Below are 26,696 nucleotides of genomic sequence, written 5' to 3' on the forward strand. Positions count from 1 at the left end.
TAAAGTATTTTAAAAATTTTAAAGAAATAGTAAGTGTGGAAGATTGGTGGATATACTATTTTTTTATATTTATTTTAAGATATCCACATTATCCTTTAAAATTACTTTTAACACCAACAAACATCAATTGATTGTCTGTCAAGTCAATTACAGTGTTCGACTTTTCAAACATAAATACAATTTGCCAGCTTTGAAAATTACTTAATATAATTTATACATTTAGAAAAATGTCAGTTCTTTCTGATTTTAGAACACAAAAAGAATATTAAAGTGCTTGGTTGCATCTGCAATTGTGCTCGAAGTTATACTTGTGACTCTTATCATAACATGGTATGGGCTAATAAGACAACGGCCAGTGAAATCGAGGTTATGTTTCAATGATGAGAGTCTTCAATCAGCTGGGTGGAAATCTGAAATTCTTCAAAATCTGACATTGGCATATGACAAAGACACGACACAAAATGAAAATTGCTTTGAAGCAGTTGATGTGTTAAACGCTTTTGTTCGCCAGGTAGGTGAACTATCGTGTTAGATTTTCAGTATTTATTTTATTTTATTTATTTTAGATAAAACGTCGTTGCTACAGGTTAACGAATAAACAATGTATTGCTACATTTTTTTTCTAATTTAATTTGATGTATTCTAGCATTTTATTATAACTGCTATATGTTAACTTTATGATTTAAAATGGTGTTTTCGTGGACTGAACAAAACTTATTCGATATTATTATCATATTTTACTGACAAAAACTCCAAGCATGTCCATGACGGACCATTTAATCAGAAGGTTATTAATGTAGAACATAAAAATAAAAAATACTAAACAACCCCAACACACGCATGCATACAGGTGATTTTATCCTATTTAAAGTCAGGCAACAGAGATGTTTCGAACGCTTTATGTAAACAAAGGATATGCATTGCATAAAAACAATATCAAATATATTGATACCTTTATGGTATATTCTACTTACAAGAGTCGTTTATATGTGAAAATCACCAAATTAAGAGAAGTTCCAAAGACAATCATTTACATGGCAACAACTAAGGGAAACGTGTAGTAAGCAGTAACATAAGTACAACCACAAACATGCAACATGACTGTGCTTCTTTCAGTCAGAAGTTCTCTAGTACTGAATGATCGTACTTCGTTAACACTCGTTCTGGAATAAGATACATTTTGTGGAACATTTCTTCGCCTTGGTTAAAAACATTCTATTATTATAGCCGTTCAGAACATTTTGATATTATAAAAAGGAAAAACATAAATTCCACATGCCTATTAACTTAATACAGTTGTACATGTAAATATTGTAAACGATTGCAATTTTTATTGTCTTTTCTTACAGCTGATGGTATTCCATTATGATACTGAAATGAATCCAGGTTGGTCATATCTATAATGTCAATATATTTCAACACTTGATTATTTTCGTCATAATATCTACATAAAAGTCGGTTTCAGACCCTTTCAAGTACGAATTGTCGCACTTTTATGGCAATCATAAGGTGGACATTGCCGACTCAAGGGGAAAATTATAAAAATGAACGGAAATGAAGATCTTAAACTGTATTACTTCAATTTGTAAGATATGTGTATCTAAATTGCCATAATGTTTACATTGAAATATATTAAAAATGAAGTGATATTCTAGGACTGTCAAATTAATTAAATGTCTACCATAATATAAGCTAAACATAAGTTTCGTGTGTTTAAAAAATATCAATATTCCGGAGTTACCGAAAACAGAGACATATGCTTTTATGAAAATTTTTTTTTTTTTTAGTTTTTTTTTTAGTGTTGACCAACAAGCTTTTGGTATGTTTGGACACTAACACAAACATAAAATTATAGTTTCAGTTTTTATATCAAACATATTAAATAAAAAGATACACTCCGAAATTCCGCTGATTTTTATGTCTCAATTCTGACGTCTACAATACTTTTTCTGAAACATATGATTATTCATCTTATTGGTTTGAAATATAGTTTACTGTATATATCTTAACTTTTCATGCTGTGTTCATTATTGAACTATGATTTTTTTTACGAATTCTTTATCAGTTAACAGACAAAGCACCATGTAAAGTATAATACCCCATGTACGTCAACTTCGGTAAGGTGCTAATTAATTAATTGTATTGGTCTATATTTGAGATATTTAGAAAATAATAATCAACTAATTTAACAATACAACTACGTGTATATTATAGCCAAGCTCGAAAGGCATCAAATGTGTCCCAGGATGGCTATTGTTCTAGTTTTAAAAGCTAATAAATTCCACAACCGAGAAATTATCTGGAACGTAAATGCGTTATCAGAATTTTTCCACAACACTTTCTCTACATATTAAAAAGGTGTCATTTCTCTTTAAAATGTTACTTGACGAAATCTATATATGTCATAGCGTTCCCGTTTTTGTCAATATTACAGAACCTCCTATGTTTAACTTAACCGTCTTCAACAAGATAATATCAACAACATTACCTGCTGTATTGCACCTCAATGGAATAAAGACTGTGGAAACATCAGGTCTGTTACAATATTATACTAATTTAAGATTTATTGTTCATTTTATAATAATATGTTTGTTTATTTAAAAAATATCACTACATAGCAGTTGTTTTCAAATCAATCTTAGCTTATAGGATTTCAAATAGAATGCTATAACTAGTTGAATTTGTTTATTTGTTTTATTTGACAGTTCCACAAGAAAATCAATCGAATATATTTTGGAAAATTTCCATAAGGAAGGAGATGACTCAAATTTTTTTTGAGGATAGGGGTTATTGCTATCAAAAGTCGGATAATATGTCACAAACCATTTGAAATCATGAAAGAAAACAAAACCTTTTTCAGCCGATCCGAACGGGCTACACATCAGGTTTTTTCCGCATCTCGATAAAAAGTTTAAAAAGAATCAGTTTTACTAAAAAACCCAGCGCCCTTTGTCAATGCCTGTAAAGGGAAGGTGAACAATCAATTTTTCATGGCGAGTTTTAAACTTGAAAAAAGCGAAAAGGATTTCCGTGCCCCTTCCCCTCCCCGGGGTACAAAATGTATCTGGTAATGAGGACATTTTTTCAGTATTTTGGTTTATAAATTTTTCCTTTGTTTTTAATACATATCTAAAAATAATATATTGTATAACAATGCATGAAACATGATCGAACTATGCACATTTTAATTGAATTTGAATGTGTTTGATTTAGTTAACGAAAACAAGAATCTAAACGGATGAAGACATGTCAAATGCCTGATATATAATTTTTAACAGTCTTGTTACATGGCTGCAGTTTTAAAAATAAATGCAAATAACGATTTGACGGAAACATTTTGAGACTAACAGTCAGGTTTAATCATTAAAGTTTTTACAGCAGTGCTTATGTTAATGACTTTTCCAAGGCGGCGACCTCTCTGTTTTTTTAAGATGTATATCATGTGTATTGCTACATGCTTTTTTTGTGTTAACACTGTTTTTATTTCTCCGTGTATTTTTCGTCCGCATCCCCAAATGTTTCAAAATTTTGCCCGCCCTCTACTCCATGTTTACATATCCTACACCGTTGTCATTAAATTGCCTCGCTCTTGTGTCCTCTCCTGTTTGGTTTTGTGCCTTGCTTGTCTGTGTTCATAGAATGTCGCCCTTCAATTTTGATCTTTGTTAAATATTTTACGTTACTTTCTCTAACCCTAACTACATAGTATCTTGCAATATAATACTGGTACAGTATATTATTGTACGACTTTTTGCCTTTTAAAATGTTTCTTATTAAACGTCATATATATGTTTAAATTTGATACTCTGTAATATCCACAATCTTTGGAGGAAAAAAACATGATTATTATATCATATATATGCATAATACAATCATAAAGTTGACTTAAAAAAAAACAAAAAACATGTTTATAAAATGTATTATGTGTGTTTTAACAAGTAAATGCTTTAAATAGTGAAATTACAAAATTATCAAATGACTTGTAAGTAGGATGTGATTGTATTTAATGTGCGTGATCTTAGTATTCATTTCAAAGAGACTTTCAAAACATCAAATGTATCGACTTTCTTTCCATTTCCGTTTTATTTTGATAATTATGAAGCAGGTGTCCCCTATATTTTATTATGTGATGTTCATAATATTAAGCAATATCTTATACGTTTGATGACATACTAATCTGGATGTTAAAATTTTTGAATTCACTGATTTTAGGGTTTCGTATTTTTATTGAATTAGCTTTTTACCATTTGTTATCTCACTAATCTTATAAATAACCTTTTTACAATGCAGCGAATTAGTAATTGTTGTAGGCAGTATCAGTTTCCTATTCTTTTCTCTTTAACAAAGAAAAACAAATCTTATATTTTTTACAACGGTGTTATATCTGTACAATTATAGGTATGTTTATGACATTCTAACGGTTATTTAGTTGTTTTTTTATTTTCATATTTTGAAATCATTTACAAACAACGTAACAGTGTAGCAGCAATTAATTTAACTTTTATTGCTTGTTGCTTTTCCATTTTTTTATTCGAGTCATTAATATAAAATATACAATCCTCCGTGTCCCCCGATGTACGCTTATTGGTTGTTTTGTTAATTATTAGTTACTATACAATTTTGTTATGCGTTACAGCTGTTTAATTAATGTTGAATCACCTTAAGGATATGTGGCCTGCTTTAAAAAAAAAAAACGTCATATAGGGGGCTTGGACGGTAACTTGCACTAACCAGTACCGCCCATGAACAGGCTCAATCAGACCGTAAATGTCTGACTTTATTTAGAAAGAGAAGTTCTAAATACGTAACTTCTTTGTTTTGAAAAATATTTTTGCAATTCTTTAATATTTATGTTACTGTATTAAAATAGATAAAACCGATTATTATAAGTAACCGATACGGATTACACTACTTAATGTACCGATTGCACTAGAATTGATTATGGAAATAAGTTATAAGCAAACGACTTATTTTGATGGAAACATTCTGACACCATATCTCATACCAGCATGTGTAGAATACTAATATAGCAGCGTACTTGTCTATCCTCCATGCTTGTTAAATTAACCATGAACATAATTGAATATGTATAGTTTGACTATATGTTCATAGGTATATCAGAAGACAAAGTAATCAATCTGCTCTTTATCATTTTCGTAAATACAATATATTCTTTCTGTTTAAGTGAGATTAGTTCTTTTTACAAAATTGATCTAAAAGGAAAAAAAAATGATAGAAAGAATAGCCTTCCAATTAATTTATCGAACCCACGCGAAGTCACCCACATCATTATCATTATTGTTTCGTTATAAGATTTTGATTGTTATAAACATCAATTGGCATTCGTTGTCATATAATTTAGACTGAAACTAATTTTATAATAGAACCACTGCGGTATACCGTACCCCGGATATTGCTCGATATTATGAAGACTTTCATCCCATTTCGCGACTTTGAACGAGGAAGGAGGTAAGTTCAGTGACGATATTTAGTCATTTGGAATTGGTTTGATATAAATTTTATAGACAAACAAATACTTCGATAATTTCTCTAGTTGCTGAAACCCTACAAATGTTGAGAAATAGCTTTGAAATGTAATAAGGAGGTAAAATTCGTCTCTTTGCTCACGTGATAAATGAGCTCGGATCAGTCAAATTTGATGTTTTTGTGCATATACTTCCTTAAAAGAAAAACTTAAATCGAGTGAAATGTGATAATGATGATGATGTTTATGATGTAAATGTTCAATCAGCAATAGAACCCCAGATGACAGTGCATTTTGAGAATAAATACACATGTCAGTATACCGAGTATTGCGTTGGAGTTGTCCGCCGGTGTCACGAGTATTGCTTTTTAGTGTAACGAGTATTGGTTATCAATATAGAGTAAATGCAAGTAGTCAACACAGAGTATTTACCACATTTAATTTTAAATATTTCTTATTGTGTATACTTATTTACACTATATGTGCAGAATATGCAGAGTTCGGAGGTACTTTACTGGAAACATCTGCGAATAATCCAGATTTTCATTCCTGTTCATGAAAAATTTCAGTCGAACGAACTCAGCAATTTTCTGTGTTAATAAAGTTCTCGTTTCTATCGAAGGATCAACCTTTCCAGAATTTGTTAATAATTATTGCATATCTTACTTTAAATAGTAAAAAAAGCATCCAAAGTGCATTAATGCTGCCTCAAGATTGTCAAAATTAGATGGTATTGAACAAGTGTGCCAATATCTATTATCAACCGACTTTCTACTATGCCAAAAATCCATATAAAGGTAGCTTTCGGTCATTTTGTACCTGCACTCTAGCAACGGCAGACTGTCTGCACATGAAATGTGTTACGTCATTGGCAATGAGTTACCGTATGACTGCCGACCGGGTACAGCTCAAAAAATCGAATAATGGATTTTGATAAGATTATGATAAAGGGCAGCAGATACAATTAGAATGTTATGTTCCTTATTACCTTTTACATCATAAAGACGTGTTTTAGGGCTGTTTTGTGCTGTCCTGTTTTTGTTTGGGGTCCGCCTGGGCTCATTGCCACTGGTTCGTGTTGCTGGGTCGTAGGGGGGTTGCGTTCATTGAACGCCGCCTTTCCTTTCCTTTTCTTGTTTATCATATTTGAAGGCTTTACACCCCAACCCTTTTGAGGCCTCAAATAGTGTAAAACATGCGCTATTTAGAAATTTTGAGTTTGAGAAATGTTGTTCAAAAGAATGATCACTTTTTCGGCGCCACCACCCCCCATTAAAAAGGTACATCAAGGGGGTGCCACAGGGGGGTGTGCCCCCTTCTGTTTGGGGGTTGGAAGTGGGACAGTAGCCCCTCTTATCGCCAAGAAGATTTGGGACTTGTTGGGGGGGCTAAAATGGCCTACGTACCGTGTAATCAACGCCGAAAATCTTAGACTTTATCTCAATCAATTGAGAAGTTTCTGCACCTTAAAGGGGAAAAAACAACGCAAAAAAGAGTTTTTTTGGCAATTTTGAGACGTCCCCCCGTTGTCATGGTAACTGGAAATTTAAAATTAAGCATGGTGTTCCACAGGCTATGGTCCAGCCAACAATTGTGCCCAGTTTGATCAGTATTGAAGCATTTTTTTATAGTTTCATAGCAGTTTGAACTTGTAAAAGAGGCTTAAATCAATGAAAACAGGATTTTTTCGCAATATGCTCATGCAGTAAAAGGTTTAGACGATATCGGCATGCTTGGACGGCATAAGCCCTCGGGCCAATATTTTACTAAGTGTGTCGATATGTTTCTTCTGTAAAAACCTATTATTAATGTCATCTAAATATGTTTTTTTCTTCTCCTTCTTTTCAGAGATGGGTCTCTCTTGAGACATGCATTTAAAAGATTTTTTATCGTCAATTTTGATGGTTCTACCCTGCTCCGACCCTGCTTCCGACCCTGCACACACTTTTTCATCCATAGTGTGATTTTCAATCAAATGGGAAATTAAATCTCTGTATTTGCCCGTAGGAAAAGAACAGTAATAACACTGAAAATGCATTGTTGAATCTGAATATTTGAATAAATATCATATGAACAGTACATTATCAGCAGAAGAATGTAATGGAATCGATAAACAGACGTGAAAATTAGACAAAAATATCGATTTTCCATACTAATGCGCTCATTTTGTTTTGCAATACACTGTACACTAAAGTTGGGCTATTTTGCAATACTCTGTACACTTAAAATCAATACTCGGTACACTTTCTTGTATCTTTTTTGGCCCGTATCTTTTTGTACTTTCACACTTTTTGCCTGAACTTTGGACAAAGCATACTTGGATTGTGAATAAAAAATTTGCTCGATTCATTTTTTTTTATATTGGTAATATAATGATTTCTAACGATTCTACAGAATCGCGGTCAGTATTTCCTAGTGAGCAGCAGATCGTTTAGAGGTAGTTTAATCAATTTTACAAATACCTGTAATACTTTTACGTCTTTTAGAGCTACAAAAATACATCTAGATATATAAAACCCGTTGAAATAAATGAAATAGCCATTAGTTTGGAAAAAATCGTCGTTGAACTTACCTTCGTTCTCCGTTCAAAGTCGCGAAATGTGATGAAAGTCCTCATAATATCAAGCAATATCCGGGGTACGGTTTACCGCAGTGAGAACGATACAATTAAGTTAAAAGGGAAATCCATTGAAAGCCAGTTCAATTTGGTAATCAAAGTTTAGACAAAGCATAAAAATATTGAACTTTCCATATTGCTAATCGTCTACACAGAAAGCAATATACTTTTTTTTGCTGAAGTTGTCAAATAAATAATTATATTGTTTACTCAAAATATAAGTGATAACGAAATCAACAATGGATGAGGTGTATGCGAAAATAAATTTAATGTTGTCTTGTTTACCATGTTGCACTTTTAAAGGGGCTACACTGAGGTTTATTAAAATGATGGGACTGGAAATATTTTTCCTATGTTTGTACCATATTATGTACGTCTGAACTTGTATATGAACTTGTTATGCTATGAGCTTATTTTAAGATTAGCTAATTTCCAGAAATAATATTTATTGTACAAATAGACCAAAACACAATGAAAAGCGTTGCACTCAAATCGAGCTAAAATTGCATATAAATTGAACTTTGATTTAGTTCTGAGTATATTTCATAATTATGCTTTGCAGATATTCCATTTTAAGTTGAACACTTGATCTATTATCGTTTTTTTTTCGGCCTCATTGGATTTATTTTTAAATTGTAAAATATTACCTTCATTGTAAAATAAGTCATCTGACTTAAAAAAACATATTTATTGACAATGTCTTGTTCTGATTTTTTTTTTTAGAATAAGCGATTGAAAATTATTTCATACTTTCCTCAAGTTTAAACATATGACATTTTAACATAAGTTATCCAATTTTCCAAAGCTGTACATTTAACTGTTATCAATTCTGAATAAAAAGTATGATTCATATTGAAATGATTTCTTTACATTTTTAACATTTTGTATCAGTATCTGTTTGACACGGAATATTGACTTTATTTTTTTGTAAATTGTCTAAAAAACACGTTGAATGTTCTTTGATATTCCAACTTTAATGTCTTTAGTGAACTTATGCTGACATCGTGTAAGTCATAATATGCAATTTACATTTGTCTGTTTCCTGCAAAAAGCATTCACAATTCTAGTTTTTGCTGGTTTTGATAATATTAGATTAAATATATTTTGATTATTACAAGATTGTTATTCATCAAATATTTCAAGAGGCATCGTAAAACAAAATTTTAAAATTTGTAATTTACGGCAAAATTTACCGTTGCTGATCATCGCCCAATTTAACAAATTTCTTTGGTCACTGGTAGCTTGTTATCAAGCAGATCATTGAAATTTTTAGCTTTTTGAAAATTTATTCGAACATAAGGACTGACCTTAACGAAATTTATCTCGGATTGCATAATTTTTATTCAGCCAGGACCGAGGACCGACGGACTTGCGCATGTGAATACAACAGGTTGTTTATATGGTGCAATTATTAATTGCACCCTATAAACAACCTGTTAGTCCGTTATCACACATGCTGATTGACGACTGCTGTGTTTAAGGAGAAAGGGATCGGAAAAATCAAGCGCCGCGGTGACTTTTATGGCACAACGGTGAGATTGATTTGAAGATTAAGGCACAGCGGGAGTGCGGCGCTTAAAGCGCCTGGGAAAAGGCTAAATACGTTAACTTATTGTACCTAATGCATTTTCAGTTTTAACGTTTATTTTCATTTTAAGATCTATTCACAAAAGAAAAAGTAAATTGAAGTAATGTATTATTTCTGTTGAATCTCAATTATGCTTCGTTGCCAAAGTATATTCATGCAAACAAAATCAATGGTATTTTATAAACATTCAATACATTAAGGGACATTCTGTCCGATGACACTTATGTTATTTGAATTTCATTCTACGAGAGAACGTAATCTTCTTTTCAATAACGATCCGGTATCAAAACTGATTGACTCGGAATACTACAATACTTATTAATTATTTTTAACTAAATATTTCGAAAATGACATCTTTACAGAAACAAGATAGAAAGTTGACTTTTGTTGATCAATAATCTTTAACGACTGATTTGTCTTCATCAATAAAAAAAATCTTCGTCCATCGAGGAACATAAAATATACTTCTAACAGCGATCAGCTTGTGCACTGCAAACAGAAAGGTATGTAAAAGATAGTAAAGAAATATATTCAGAAATAAAATAAATAGCCGAATAAAGTGAATATCGTTCCAACGATTTTCCATTTTGGGAAATATCATACAATTAAATTAACTATTTAGGAAGAGGATGACCAGAAATTGTGAGCACAAGTAATTTATATTATATAACTAATGGAATATTTATCTGGAAAATTATTTTCCTGCCCCCTCATGTCAGAAAAGAAATCTCAGTCCGTTTAGATATAGGGATATTACATACACATATTGCCTCTATAGGATAAAAATATACATATACATTTGATGATAAATTTCGTGAGTTATTGGGGAAAAATAATTTGTTTGAAAATGAGGCATGCAGTGGTGATAACTTTCAATGTAAAATATCAATGAGTTATGGTAAATACATTGACACGCAGAGTATGAATGTTATTGAAAAAAGGCAATCAAATGCACTTAACTAAGATATTTTGATTCATTGATTACCAACAAAAAACACAAAAAACAACAACAACAAACAACACTGTTTTATTAACTGATATTTCAGGCGCAGATTTCAGTATAAACAACATTCATTCTTTAGCGTAATGTTATAACCAACCTGATATAGTTTACATTTTGATTTTAATATTTTGATTTTAAATTTCTTGTACAGCACTTAGCAAGTAATTCAGACAATACATGCGAGAAGCGTACAGAACTTTTTGACAAAGATAAACCATAACATCGTTTGACGGAGATGAAACTTCATGAAAAATAAATGCTTTATATTAAATTGCAGCTGAACATGACTGATCTGATAGTGTTTAACATATTAAACCCTTTGTGAGATGAAATATCCGTCTTGAATCATTCGTCAGTTACACGTTTTCATTTAATGCAAATTTTTGTATCATTTAATTATTTTCTCTCATAAAATTTTGAAAGGAAATAATACATTCCAGGATGATCAAATTTAAATGGTCGTTTATACTTATTTATGTACAAACCATGTACATATATAAATTTTAGTTTGACAATGAGTGAGAAAAATGTTTCTTTATTCAATAAAGTAAAGGATGAAATAAGTAAACTACGAAATAACTGTGACATGATATGTATAAACAATATTAATATAAACAGTATTCAAGATTGTGATTAAATTGTGATTCAATGATAGGTATCATAAATTTAGATTACTTGAGAAGTATCAGAGCATGAAAAGTATACGGGAAACACAACAAGTTTTGCAATAAAAAAAAGGGTATTGCAAATTTATTGTGTTTCACACTCATTGTGACAAAAACAAGAATCTCTGCTTTAATGAATCTGAGGTCTAAACCCTTCTTAAATTATGACAATCCCATCAGGTACTATAAGGAACTGAACAATTGACAGCATAGGTCAGATGTATACCTTAAAGGACACCTGTATGCAAAATTAAAAAAAGAACTTCACTGTACGGTAATCAAGTTATGGCCACCTTTCCTAATTTAATTTTGGATGCTAGAAGGACCGTTTTTAGAAATAAGGATCCCTTAGATAATCTACAATTTCATTTTTTTATGAAACATGTTTTCCCATTATTTTTTGGTAATAAACGACATTCAGCTAACAATCCACACAAGCAAAATTATTGTTTCTAATCAGAATTTACGAAATATGTATAAAAATATTACCCTACCGCACCCATTTTAACAGTTTTACTAAACTGGTGCTCAAGTCTAAATTTTTTTCATACGAAAGCATGTTTCCTTATTTGACCTCATGAATTATATTGTATATACATGATTGTGTTTAAATTTAAAGAAGTCGATGCAAATTGTAGGGATTGAAATGGTAAAACACGAAAAGAAGTACCAACAGTGAAGATGCGGGTCAAACGACGTTCGGTTCCAGCAGGTCATTGCTTCAGAATGTACTTTTATAACAACATGATGTGAATAATATCGTAAAGCAGGTCCTGGTCGTCATTTCAATAATTTAGAGAAAAAAACATTGTCGGTCAAGCTTTTTAACCACGTTTTATTTATTATAAATAAAGTTAATGATAAGCAAACAAAGTGAAATTCTGTCTTAGATGAGCCCATGTTATTTATATTCATACGCAATTCATAAAGCATTTTCACCCCACTTCGTTGAAATGAGTTCTTTTAATGAGAATTTTATAACGATGCTCTGTTCGTTGACGCTGTGTGACGCCATTTTCGAACGGACGCCTTCCGTAACGTGACGTCATTTACGGTTTATGACGTCATAATTGATGACGTCAAAGTTCTGCACATAGTACGATTCGATTTGAAATAATCTGTTTTCACAGCATTTAAATTTTCATTTTAAACGGACCAGTAGTTTTAACGCTATTGAATTAGTTTACGAATTTATTGATGCACCCCTCGTACACTGCGCTCTTTTGGCCAATTTAAGAATGTCTGCATAAATAGGCAACATACATTCTAAGAAACATTGCAGCATTTGAATGGAATTGGAAAGCTTAGAAATATTGGAAATGGAAATCATAATAATATCGTCTGTTTACCACATTCCATTATATTTTTTTCCAAGGTTAATTAGATTGTTTAAATTGGTGTCAAAAGAATTACTAGATCGCTTGATAAAAGTACTATTTGTATATAAGTATAGATATTCATTTCTTGTAATGAATATTTAATGAGATTGGACAAGACGCCTGTACAGAGAACAATCACTCGTTATCGTAATAGAGCTATATACGAACATTCAGCAATGCCTATTTTCTTACAAGACATTGGCCTTTGACAAGTGATTTCGTCTGAATTTGAACATTTATTACTTATGTTTTTTTCTGCCTTCAGAAGTGTTTATTGTATCATTTACATTCTTCAAGATGCTTGTATTTTACAAACCGCAAACGAAACGACTAAACAGAATAGAAATAACAGGGTTATAATATGTCGGTATGGACACTGATATCTGCCAAATTAAATAAAGATAATTCAATAATAAAACCATGAAAGTTATGATAAAAAGACAGACATAACATTTTGAAAGATGTATGAAAAACAAAAGAAGTAAACGATTTCTTGTAACATAAAACAAAAACAAAATATGAACATTAACTTTGCTTATTCAAGAAAGCTTAGACGATGCTTCGTCCTGTGTAGGAATCGCTTTTGTGTACTGAATAAACGTTACACAATAAGTTAATAGATATAATTATTATATTTACATTAACTATCATGTAAACCTTATAACAAAACTAAATCAAATCAATTGACCAACACTAAAGCAAGCAAACAAACACTAAACAAACACAAACAGCATTAAAACACTAATAGCAATTGTTATAATAGAACAAAAAAGATACGACTCTTTAGGATGTATAGAGACACGAAACGTTATCCCAACGACTTCTTTATAGCAAACAAGAGGGACATGATGGCCTTTGATTGCTCAACTGAAATACATTGCTAGAAAAGGTCAACATTCTTAATGCAGAAGTAAAATGCTACCTGTCAAGTTGTTTGTTCGTTTTGTTTGATATTAAGGCACCCCAACACAATTATGTTCAATTTTGGCGCCGAAACAAGAAAGAAGATTTTAGGTAACATCGGGTGTTACAATTAAAAAGCAACACCAGGGGTCAAAATCAATCACCTGACCTGCTTACGATCACGCAGGAATAAAGAGTAATTGCAATTATCCGTTTATCCTTAGGATCTGCTTAGGGTCTGCCCGTTACTCAAATTAAAAGTGATGCAGTTCTTGGAACACAATTGCAGCAATCGTTTATTATGTGAAATTAATCAATTAACACTCAGACATATCTGCACTGAGAGTCGTTGTTATCTTAGGCTTTAAAGTGCCATTTTTGTGTTTAGTTAGGGATAAGACAATCTTCTTGTCTTGACATCTCTTAACACCCAATAACAAAAGGAAGAAATCACCAATTACTATCATTACGGATGATCACATTTTAGTTTATTTACAGAAAGTTATGTGTTTAAATGTTTTTCCTTTCCATATATAACAGTTTTACTTTGTTTGTAATAATCATATATCAAAGCAGATATACCTAGCATATATTTATCTCAAAGAAGTGTAAGTCAATGTAGTTGTGTATGAGAAGAAACATTCAATAAGCTAGAGTGCACAATTTTCTCATACATTATATGGACAAATCACTGAAAATATACTGTCACTGACACAATACTTCGTATCTGAAAAGCAAGTTATTGGATTTCTCATAAATGTTTACCAATGGGAATGTAGCTTTCTTTACATTCCATAAGAACTAAATAAAGGCATTTGGACATACTACATAAGAAAAAGTCAAAGTAAGTATTACTTTTAAAATTTATATCATTAATAACCATATATTAAGATCACTAACCAGATTTAAAATTATATTCCAAGTTGAAAGTAACGACACAACGAACATTAACTATGTCACTTTCGTAAATGTGTAAAGTTACAGATTTACATCCCTTGATACACTATGACATGTATTGTTACGTGAATGCATAGAAAACACCTGTTATTCGTTTTAAAATATGTCAAAGAGATAATAACAACATTTTATTTATTTACAATGGAATGAAAATGCAAATTTTACATGAATTTTTACAGGTTCATTTGATTTGGAAACTGGTGTGATTTGAATATCAATGGATACTAACGTATGCATACTATAAGTGAAAACCTTAACCCTTGTGTCATAATTATATGTAATAGCCTGTTATTTTAAACTCACACTTGTATATGACTGAGTACGGGATGACCTATTACACACCATTTGTTATTTTCTTTGTACAGATTCGAAAGAAAGGGTGAAACCTAATCAATCTGTTTCTATACATTATAGATAGCGCTACACCAGGAAAGAAAACAACAAAATGGGAATAATGACAGAAACTCTTGTCTTCACGAGTAACAAATGTGACTACTTGATGTAAGAACGGTTTTCCATCACGAAATACTACATCTATTACTTGATTAAATCTATTAAGTGTCCGTCGTATTTCTATATTGTGCATAAGAAATTATTTGTGTGTCTCTTTGTTTATTTGGTTAAATGCTTTAAAACGAAATCTTCAGGTTTTTTAAGATAACAAAAATAATAATAAAAAAAACAAACAACAAGATGACAAAGTAAACATACATTAAATGTATGTAGCATTGATAACTATGAAAAAATGATTTTCAAATTGAATTTTTTCAAGTTCTATTACAGCGAAAATTATTTTCTCTTCAGACCAATGATATTTTAAGAACAATAAAATATTACCGGCATTATTAAAAACAATGATTACAATTTTGTACTGCTGATAAATGTGCGTAATAAAATACCTTATTCAATAACTTTTAGCAAGTTAACAGATCAGGAAAATTGCCGACAAGCTTGGCATGCTTAAAATAATAGGCATTTCCCTCGATATAACAGCCATATTTCTTTTAACTTTTCACGCTTTCGTAGTCTTGGGTTTGCTAATCAGAACGGTGCAGTATAAAACATATAATTGTAAATGACAAACAACATAATTGCGTAGCAGCACATTCCAAAACATTCATATATAATGTATGAAGGAAAATTGTACTTTTTTTCTACAAAATGTCATTATATGATCTACAAGTTACAATTATAACAAAGATGACAAGCTTCAACATTATTTCACCATTGTAAAGTGAATAATGCCTGACAGTAATCAGTTGTTAAGTTTAGTTTACGATACATCTACGTATTACTGATGGAGTTATACAAAGACTAACCCTGACAGTAAGTGAACAATTGCGTCAGAATAGATGAATATACAAGACATTCAAGACTCCAATGTCTGGACCTTATCAAGAAAGAAAGGTTTTACATACGTTTGAACTAAGTATTGAAAAATGTTTTTGCCAGTTTTTAATTTTCATGACATTGTATTAAAATAGATAAAACCGATAAAAGTAACCGCTAAGAATACACTGGTTGACGTTACTCTTGATTATGTTAATAAGTTATTAGCAAGAGCCAAGTTTTGATCGAAAGAAACTGACATTATAGCTCATATAAAAAACTTCCAGTTGAAGTCATCTAATTTTAAAAACATATTAATTGACGATGTCTGGTAAAAATAACGATTGAAAATTATTTCAGACTTTCCTCAGATTTTATCATATAGCGTTATTATTAAAGCAATCAAGTTTTCTCATGTAACTATAATCATTTCTGAACAAAAAATTTGATTCATCTTGAAATACTTTTCTAACATCATTAACATTTTGTATCAATTTGGGTGTTCTTCATTATTCCAAATTTAATGTATTTTCGCGACCTTAAGCTTACATTGTGTAAGTCACATTATGATTTATTTCTTCTTATATTTTATGTGTTTTCAGTCATGTTCTCATTTCTAGATCTCAATTAATATGACTATTATAATATATTCACTATAACGAATATAAATTGAAGAAATGTGAGTTCTGATGAATTTTAATAATGCTTTGCTGTTGAAGTATATTTATGCAAACAAAGCTGATGTAATTAAATAACTGTCAATACATAAAGGGACATTTATTTCAATAACACTCCTGTTATCTAAATTGCATGCTACAATAGGACTACTAACAACAACGAAATGGCATCAAAATTGACAGATCCGAACTAACACACAGCTTATCTATTATTATAACATAAAATTTACAAATGCAATATTTTAAATTGACATCTTTACGGGGACACGACAGAAAAATTGTCTTTTGTTGAGTAGTAATATTGCAATTTAATCTAACTAGTATTGGCAACTATATGTGACACGGAGTAAAACTGCGCGATACCGTCTTTATTGTAATCAATTCTTAAAAAAGACTTTTGCAATGACAAATTTGTCTTCATTAATATCTTAATCTTCGTCCACCGAGGCCAAAAAGCTTAAGAAACATGACGTTGAATTTCTTACAAAGACCAACTTGTGCACGTCAAACGGAAAGCTTTGCAAAAGATAATTAAGAATTATTTTCAGAAATGAATTAAAATCATATTGTTGTGTCATTTTTGCCCGTATTGAGTGAAAAGCGTTGAACGCAATTTTGGGTCATTATTCAAAATTAGAATTCAGGAAAACAAACGAAGTAAGTTAATTATCTGAAAGTTAACGTAAGGTTATTGGTATATATCAACATCAAATGATACATTTTTATCAAAAATCTTTTCCAGACCCCATGTCAGAAAACCTCAACAGAGTCCCTTAAGATGAAAGGATATTACATACACATATTGTCACCATGGAGAAAAAGCTAGATAAATACACATTAAAAGGAAATGATGATAAATAACGTAATATATTGAAAAGAAAAATTAATCTTTTAAAATTTCAAAATGCATTGACATGCATGATATGAAGTATGTGAAAGAAAGACATCGCTATAAAATTTACTATCAGCAATATATGATTTATTAATACCATAACTGTAAAAATAAGAATAAGTATCTTATTGAGGAAAAAATAGCCATTACAATTTCGGTTTAAAATATCGTACATTTAAGGGTTTGATTTTCAGTATATCCATCATTCGTTCTGTAACGTATAACTACACTGACATAATTTATATTTGGTCGATTTAACATTGCTTGTACGAGCTCAATTGTACTGACAATGAATACAAGAATATTTTGACAAAAAGTGTTATTATCCATGTAATCTCAAATGACGGTGATAAAGCTTTATAAAAAAGTTATAAAAAATGAAGACCATAGCAAAGCAAAAAAAACAAAAAAAAAAACAACAAAATAAACTGTATTGGATCATTTGTCATTTACAGGATTTTATTTATTGCAAAGTTCAGTATCATTCAACTTCTTTTTTCATTATTCTTTGGAAAGAATAGTACATTCTTGAATGATCACTTTTAAATGGTCGTTTATGCGTATTTATGTGCAAACCATACAATATATTTAGATATAGTTTGACAATGAGTGAAAGAAATGTTTTTTATTCGATTAAGTTAACAATAAAAATATCAAATAAATTAACATGACAATGTATTATTACAAACAACATTAATATAAACATTATTCAAGATTGTAATCAAATTGTGATCAAATTTAGGTGCTGTAAATTTACATTACTTGAGAAACATCAGAGTATGGGGAATATAAGGAGAACACAACGAGTGTTGCAATGAAAACAGCTATGCAGATTTTGTTGTGTCGCACACTTTCTTGTTTTTTTACAAGCAAGAATCCCAGCCTTAATAAATCTAATGTCTTCTTAAATGAAGTTTTACAATTAACGTTGTAAAAACGTGTTAACCCTTATACATTCACATACAATATTTACATTTCAATCTTAGCCATGTGAGGTTCAATTCTAAAGGCAGATGTGTGTTTATTTAGCCAAGGTGTAAGTTAGAAGTGTTCGTTTAGAAGAGCAATATATTGTATTTTATTTATTAGCTAAGATGCTTTTGGCTGCTGTACATTCGATAGACATTTTCTTTTATTTCCATATACATTTATTGTTTTCAGCACTGTTTTTAGAGAAGGTTGTTAATAAACTGTCTACAAATTATGTCATTATGTCAGAAAGCATGAACCATATATTAAAAAACCGAGTTATTCAACTCGTAATAATGTCCACATTTCTTTAATAAGAAAGCACGTTTTATCATTTTGACCTTTTGAATTTTGTTAAATATTTGCGATGTTCTTTGAATTTACAGTAGTCGATTAAAATTACAAGGTGTTGAAATGGTGAACCCAAAAAGAAGCTACCAACAGCGAATTTAGGTCAATTGACTTTCGATTCCAGTAGTTCATGGCTTTATAATGTGCTTCTATAACGCAACATGATGTTTATAATACCGTAAAACAGTCCTAATTATTAAAAAAGAACAGTTGTATTAATAGATTCGGACAATCTTTTTAATCACGTTTTATTATTAACTAGAGTTAAGAGATAATCAAATCAGAGTGTAATTCCGTCTTTGATGAGCCAATGTCATTTTATATCCATACGCAATTCATACAGCATTTTTATTGAAATGAGTTTAAACTTTTGAGCTTGCAAAAAAATGATAAGATTGAGTAAACAATAAAAAACCTGTAACATAGCCTATTGCCATTTTGTCGCATTGAACCTTTCTTTTAAAAAACAAATGAAAAATACAGGATTGATATATAAAAGCTGATACTGTGGAAAAATTGAACTCAATAAAAGATAATTACCTTTTCCTTCTTTAAATGCGGGTAAAGCTATCCATTTGCAAATTACATTTAGTAATAAGTTATTACCATATATGTGTACTTTATAATATTTGTTATGAAGAAGCAATCAAGATTTTAGAAGTTTGTCCAAATGCTATAAACTTAAAATAACTGTATACACGCACACTATGCCAATGTGCTGTTTGGACAAATTAAAGAATGTCTTCATAAATTTTAGGATGAACACTTGGTATTGCTATAATCAGAAAAACAGTTAATGTTTTGTCGTTTAACAAAATATATTTTGTTGAAATACATGTTTACAATGTTAAATAGGCAAACTCAATCCAAGAATGCAACATTGGAGTTGGAGTTTACATACACAGAAATACAATCGTATTTTGTCCGTAAACAAACTGTTCAACTCAGATCAAAAAAAAGGCTGGATTTTTGACAACGAATAGCCTCCATAAATCACTACACAATGGGTAATTAGATACACTGACGCAGTTGAATTGGAGAAACATCTATTTCTTAACTGCCATGTAAACATTAAAACAAAACATTAAAACAAAAACAAATCTACGAACCAACACAAACAGCAAGCAGACAACAAATAAACAAACAAGAATAGCAGTTATAACACATTAGCAATAGTTATAAAACAAAAATATACGAGTTTACAGTATCTAAAATGTCATAACAAATACACATGCATTAATTTATTGCGTGAAAGGTGATTCTATATAGACACTTAGTACAAACAAGGAAGTAAACTATGCTGTTAACCAGAATAAAATGCAGAATGGTGAAACTTCACACATTTACTCATTGATTACATATTTGTTTGAATTCCAAAAAAAAAAAAAAAATGTAATGTTACATTGATTTACTTTTGAAGTATATTTGCTTTCCAGTTTTCAAGCAAGTACACATATTTCGCATATTATTAACTGAAATAAGTGACTTATTTATTTGATACAAACGCAGTAAAAGTTTCACTGTTAAATAAAGAATTTTTTATAAAATGGATTATTACGATCTTTTAGTAATGAAATACAATCATTACTTTACCTTCAAACTGTTGTTTGTTGATGTACCGTAAGATATATAAAACAACAGTCTGTTTAAACCGTCCAAGAAAATTATATCAAAGCCTACATTTATGTAAGAATCATTTAGTAAGAGTGCACAATTGTCTCCTCAATTACATGGACACTTCACAGAAAATATACTGTCATTGACACAGATACTTGGTATCTAGAAGGCGAGTAATTTGAAATTCTTTTTATAAAAGTTTACCAATTTAGAGCATTATGAGAGATGTAGGTACTTTACATTCCATAAGAACTAAATAAAGATATTTGAACATATGGCATACGATTAAGTCTAGTAAGAAATTCTGACGAATAATCGGAAAATTAAATATTTTCATATATTCTTCTTAGATATTATCTACGTTCATATACAATATTATCATTATATTTGGATATTAATAAATGAACATGTTTTGCCAATGTTAAAACTGTTCACAATATGTTATTTTCCAGTTTTTTTTCACCTTAGACATAAGATACACTTTTATTATAATATGTCGATATATTGCGTAGCAAAATTGACAGATTATTATAAATTTTACAATTCATTTAAAATTACATTGCATTGAAGAAATTACGTTATAATAATTAAAGTAAAATTTTTTAAAACAAATGAACACGAACGAACATCTATTAATTCAGTTCGAATATCTGTTATATATTTGAAACATACACACATTAATTACAAAGCCTTGTATTTGGTGAACTTGATACTGTTCCTGGACAGAGGTCCATTCTGGAAATTCTACACTATATTCTAAGAATTCAAACGTCCCTTTTACCAGCATAAATTGTTGAAAGTAAGGCGAAACTTCATTATTCAAGAATGAAAATTAAATAAACACGGTATGTCAGTGGAATGCACGCTGCCTAGATAACACTAATAGAGAATAACATGCTACTGTCTTTTTATATTAATTTTAGAAAAAAAGCAAGGCTTGTTTTACTTATTATAAGATTATTAAGGCTATATTCATTGTATTTTGCAGCAAATTTGACTTTTCTGTCTAGTTATATTCTTAACTATTATGATTTTAATTGCTGTATAATCTCATTCGTTTGAATACTTGCATTAATTGTATCATTGATAAAAAATTTGCAATGAAACAAAGGAGTTTAATTGTGTTTTCAAACAAATCTTCCCTATGCCAGGTGCAAATAGTTTTGCGTTTTTAAATTTGCAAAATTGTATAATTATAGAGAGTTGAAATTAACGTCCGTTTGGCGTTGCATAGGGTGTTGTGATTTTGTTTTAGTTTACCCAATTCAAATGATTACGTCAATATTACTTGTAACGGACATTCAATATTTGAATCTGAATCTATTTGTGTTTAATATAGACAAAATGTTACAATAACAAAAATCTTACAGTTACAAACTGTACATAATTATATGAAATGAAATATGCATATGGATTTCGTTTAGTTGCTTGTTTGTTTGGTTTTGTTTTGTATTTTTGTTTTGTACGTATGTTTTGCACGTCTGTTGTGTATATTTGCTATGTTTCTAAAATTGGCGTGCGTTACAGCGTTGAAATGGACTATGTATATATTAGCCTATTAAATAATGAACGGTCGTATATTTCATGCAAATTGTATTTCATCCACAAATTTACGTAGAATTGCATTGTTAATCGGGAATACACACGATTTATTCACAGCTTTATATGAAGTATAAGAACATCTAGCCGTAAATGAAAGATAAACAAAATTGTGTCTAGATAATGCTTTATAAATACACCAATTAACATACTAGTATCTAAGCACACACGCGACAAATGCTATTACATTTGGATAAAATAGAGTGAAGTAAGAACCCCTAAAGAAGTTGTTCATACTATTCATTACCATCTGTCAAATCCAGCATCATAATATTTTCATTTGGAAGATATTGAGAAAGCAGTTGACATATTCGTTTCGTTCATTTCAGTTTCATAATGTTCAACGCTTGAATCATATTTGCACAATATTGATTCCGCATACTGGTACATGTACTAAGAATGGATGGTGTCATATAAAGTAATAAATCCTTACTCAGGTGTGCCGGATCTCATGTTGACGACCTCAACCACTAAGCTACCGCTCCTTAAGTTATTATTTATATCGCAAATTAACAATAACGAACACTCTTTAAAAAGGTTTTTCAATTTTCTTTCAAACAAACTTTCATTGTTTAGCAGCAATTATAGTTGTCACTCTGCTATTACCTTCACTTGACTAACATACATAGATACAAGCAAGTTTTAGAATCATGCTGCTGATTTGATTTAGATATTATATTAACTTCTATCTAGGCCTTTATAAAACTAGAAATGTGTGTCAATAGGACACAGATACTCCCTTTTGTTAGTCTTCTGACGTGCAACAGGAAAGTATTACAGACGGACATAAAAAATAAATTCTACATGACTCCCCTTACACTTAAGTAGTTGGAGAATAAGGACGAGGTCATTCTTTTCCAATGTTGACATGTTGAATTGTCTAGGTATTGAGCTGCAAGAATTTAAAATCACAAGTTTATATCCTAACATAATTATATTCTTAAAAAATATAAAAGAAAAGAAAAGACAAACCCCAGATGCACAACAACACCATCTGCCGACTAACAGTCCTGTAAAGTTTCATGACTCTAGGTGAAATAACTTTTGAGAAACGCAAAACACAAGTTAAAAATTGCAAATCTTCTACTAAGGTAAGGCAAATACTGAATAAATTCACAATGCAAACCCCAGGGGCAAAAATACACATGCTGATCAACATTCCTGTAAAGATTCATGACTCCTGGTAAAAAGCTTATAAAGCTACGCGCGACACGAATAGAAAATTGTGAAGTGCAATAATTATAACACTTTTGAAAACTGAATAAATACACACGTGAACCACTAGGTGCAGAACTTCACATGCTGATCAACATTCCTGTAAAGTTTGTTGATTAATGATCATGCATTTTAGTGCTACATGTGACACAACATGGGAACGCACGGACACGCTCGCACACACGCACGCACGCACTGGTAAGGGAAAATCAATTTGTAATGATTGCATACAATGATATTAATATTATTATTATTATTATTATAATAATTACATAATTACATCGGAAGCATAAATCACAACAGAATTACATGAAAATTGCAGACTCGTTTTGATTGAGCACCGGTTTGAGCGGTACTCAAGTATCAACACTCAATAGTGCTGGCATCAGTGATTCCGAAGGACCAGAAAAATATCATAAGTAAGGGAAAAAACAATAAGGCTGATTAGTCACCATCTGACATCACTGTTTTGTTAAACGTAAAACCCAATCAAAGAAAAGAGCCAGTAAAAAAGAAAAGAAAGCGAGATAGAAACCACAACGGGATTGAGGTTATGATAATGGCGTGTTTTGTCACGCGTACAAAATACCGTGCATATTAAACAAGCAATAAACGCCTTTGCCCGTCCGTCGGTCACAATTAAGTACGATTACATCTCATTTGAATTTAACTGCATTTTTCTTGTTCATCGCTAAGAAGAAATTTAGAGCGCATACAATTATTTACCTTTAATAATAAGTTGCGTGTTTTGAGCTAAAAGGTTATTTCTTTTAATGCATTAAATTTGGTATTAATTTCCCTTTGAATTAATCTTTTTTGTTACAAATGATGTTTAACAATAAATTGATACAATACTAAGAGAAATGGCCTTGCTGTGCCAAGTGTAGTCTTGGTTTTGTCAATTGATTTTATGTAACATTTGTACTTTTCCGACATAATGTCGAGAAGGAAACATTAACGCTGTATTACCTATTTCATAAAAAGCTACGAAACAAACATATTGTGCGGTACCGAAGTCAAATAATATTTTCTTATAAAAAAACTCAGATATAGCCAAATTGCCCTACCAATAATCGAGTAAATGTTTGTTGCGCCATGTTAAGTGTTAAAATCTACTCTATATCGGCTGAAAGTTTTTTTTAATTTGCCGTTTTAGACGCACTTCACTGATTCTTATTTTCTCAATTTAAGCTAATTGACAACTTTATAACTTGCAAAAGGGTTACATATATGAAAGTGCATGAGGGCAAAAGAAGACCTTAAATAGGTAATAATTACATTTCGTTTACTTGTTTAACAAAAAGATAAGGCAATATTAACGTTGTCTTTTCATCAGAAAAAAAAAACAAAACTAATCAATATCAACCCATATACCACACTCGATAATGTTGAGTATATTATACTAAGTATACAATATTCTATTTTCGGTACTAGTCTACTATGTTATTATGTTTAAACATAAGAACGAACTTATCACATTGGTATTGATTAACGCCAGCATTCAACGTTATTGCAATAAAAATAACATCTTTATCAAATTACAAAGGGGTGTAAACGTAACGTGATTGTTATTTTAACGGATTGAATAAGACGCTCCGTGCTTTCTGGCTTCTGAAATCAAACGAAAACTATTATTTCAAACAATAAAGCCTTACTTTTCAGAAGTAATAGAATAATTCGCAAATCAGATAATTTTAGGACATACAATATACATATTTAAAACAAAATGTGAAAATACATAAAACATAAGGCATATCCATTCTTCTATTTTCTTTGAGTATAAGTTGAAGCATGCAAAAATTGAAATACTAAAAAATACTTCACTTTCTTAAATCTGTATTTAAATTGATATTTTATATGAATTGCCACAGCTTTCATTTTACATTGCATGTCTTAGATTTGCAAACGGTAAACGCTAAGGAAGAAAACTTGTCTAAATTTTAGTTTCACATTTTATATTGCATCATTTAATTAAAATTTTTGACTTTATAAGACTTGTAAAAATTATATTTATAAGATTCAATGTTTAATGTATCTATCTATCTATCCCAGTCTGCTTTGAATATGAACACAAAGAAGCAGAAAATAGAGACAATAATTAGTACACAGTTTACAACACCCACTGTACATGTATTAGCTTTGACTGAAGCGCAGGCATAATAAAATATTATCACTATCATACAACGAGCCTTTACTTCTTTACAACTATATAATTATACACTCACAAAGTAACGAAGTAATTTCTGATTTTTGTGAACAATTAATAATGAAGCAACTCTGTTTAGATGTTTTGATCAAAGATCCATGCAATCGGCACAGATATCGACATTACACATTCAGTTCGACATTCGAGTTATCACTGTTGAGCTGGTATGGGAAGCTGGCAAGATATTGAGCAAGATATTCAGCTTGACATTCGATTTATCATTGTTGAGTTGGGATGTAAAGCTGACTGACATTCAGCACAACATCGTTAACTTTGTCTTCTTTTTTTTGAATGTCGAGCTGGGGTGTGAAGCTGGCTAGACATTCAGCACAACATTCAACACGACATTCGTTTTTGTCTTCTTTTTGAATGTCAAGCTTTGATGTGAAGCTGGTTAGACATTCAGCACAACATTCAGCTCGACATTCATTTGTTGTTTATTTTTTAATGTCGAGCTTGGATGTGAAAAATGCTAGACATTCAGCACAACATTCAGCTTGACATTCGGTGTTTGACTTCTTTTTGAATATCGAGCTGGGATGTGAACCTGGCTAGACATTTAGTACAACATTCAGCACGACATTCGTTTTTGTCTTCTTTTTTGAATGTCGAGCTTGGATGTGAAGCTTGATAGACTTTCAGTACAACAATCAGCTCGACATTCGGCTTTTGACTTCTTTTTGAAAGTCGATCTGAGATGTGAAGCTGACTAGACATTCAGCACAACCTTCAGCTCGACATTCGTTCTTTTTCTGTTTGAATGTCGAGCTTGAATATGATTTGGCTAAACATACATCACAACATTCAGCTCGACATTCAGTTTTTGTTTTCTTTTTGAATGGTGAGCTTTGATGTGAAAATGGCTTGACATTAAGCACAACATTCAAGTCGACATTCGTTTTTTGTCTTATTCGACTTTCAGACGGGACAGCTCTTAAAACTCTTTTGTCACAATACAAATATTTATAGTATGTTTACAATTAGAATCAAACCAGAGATATATCTTTTTTTACATTTTGTTTGATTTCATGCTAAATGTTTGACCATGTACTTTGTAGTAGGACATATTATATCAAAAATAACTTAAGATAAAAATCTGGAAACAATGTGATCCCTCGGAAGCATTAATTACAACAAAATTATAAGAGAATTGCAGACTCGGTTTGATTGAGTCTGTACATGAGGGATAATGAATACGTGCAACATCTCTCACGCCCCATAGCACCGGCTTGAGCGGTACTCAA

The 26,696-nt window shown here is 30.8% G+C and overlaps 1 protein-coding gene across 1 annotated transcript in view; it reads left to right on the plus strand.

The window, feature by feature from the left end:
- Positions 1-254: 254 nt before the first annotated feature.
- Positions 255-26,696, plus strand: part of LOC132737394 (uncharacterized) — a 143,490-nt gene continuing 117,048 nt past the window's right edge. The window contains exons 1-4 of the mRNA XM_060724673.1: positions 255-511; positions 1,350-1,386; positions 2,435-2,533; positions 2,706-2,751. Of these exons, the coding sequence (XP_060580656.1) occupies positions 1,353-1,386; positions 2,435-2,533; positions 2,706-2,751 (179 nt within the window). The 5' untranslated portion in view covers positions 255-511; positions 1,350-1,352. The remainder of the gene's footprint in view (positions 512-1,349; positions 1,387-2,434; positions 2,534-2,705; positions 2,752-26,696) is intronic.

The sequence above is a fragment of the Ruditapes philippinarum genome, unplaced genomic scaffold (assembly GCF_026571515.1).
Source record: "Ruditapes philippinarum isolate M1 unplaced genomic scaffold, ASM2657151v2 ctg423_1_1_1_1, whole genome shotgun sequence".
Taxonomy (NCBI): domain Eukaryota; kingdom Metazoa; phylum Mollusca; class Bivalvia; order Venerida; family Veneridae; genus Ruditapes; species Ruditapes philippinarum.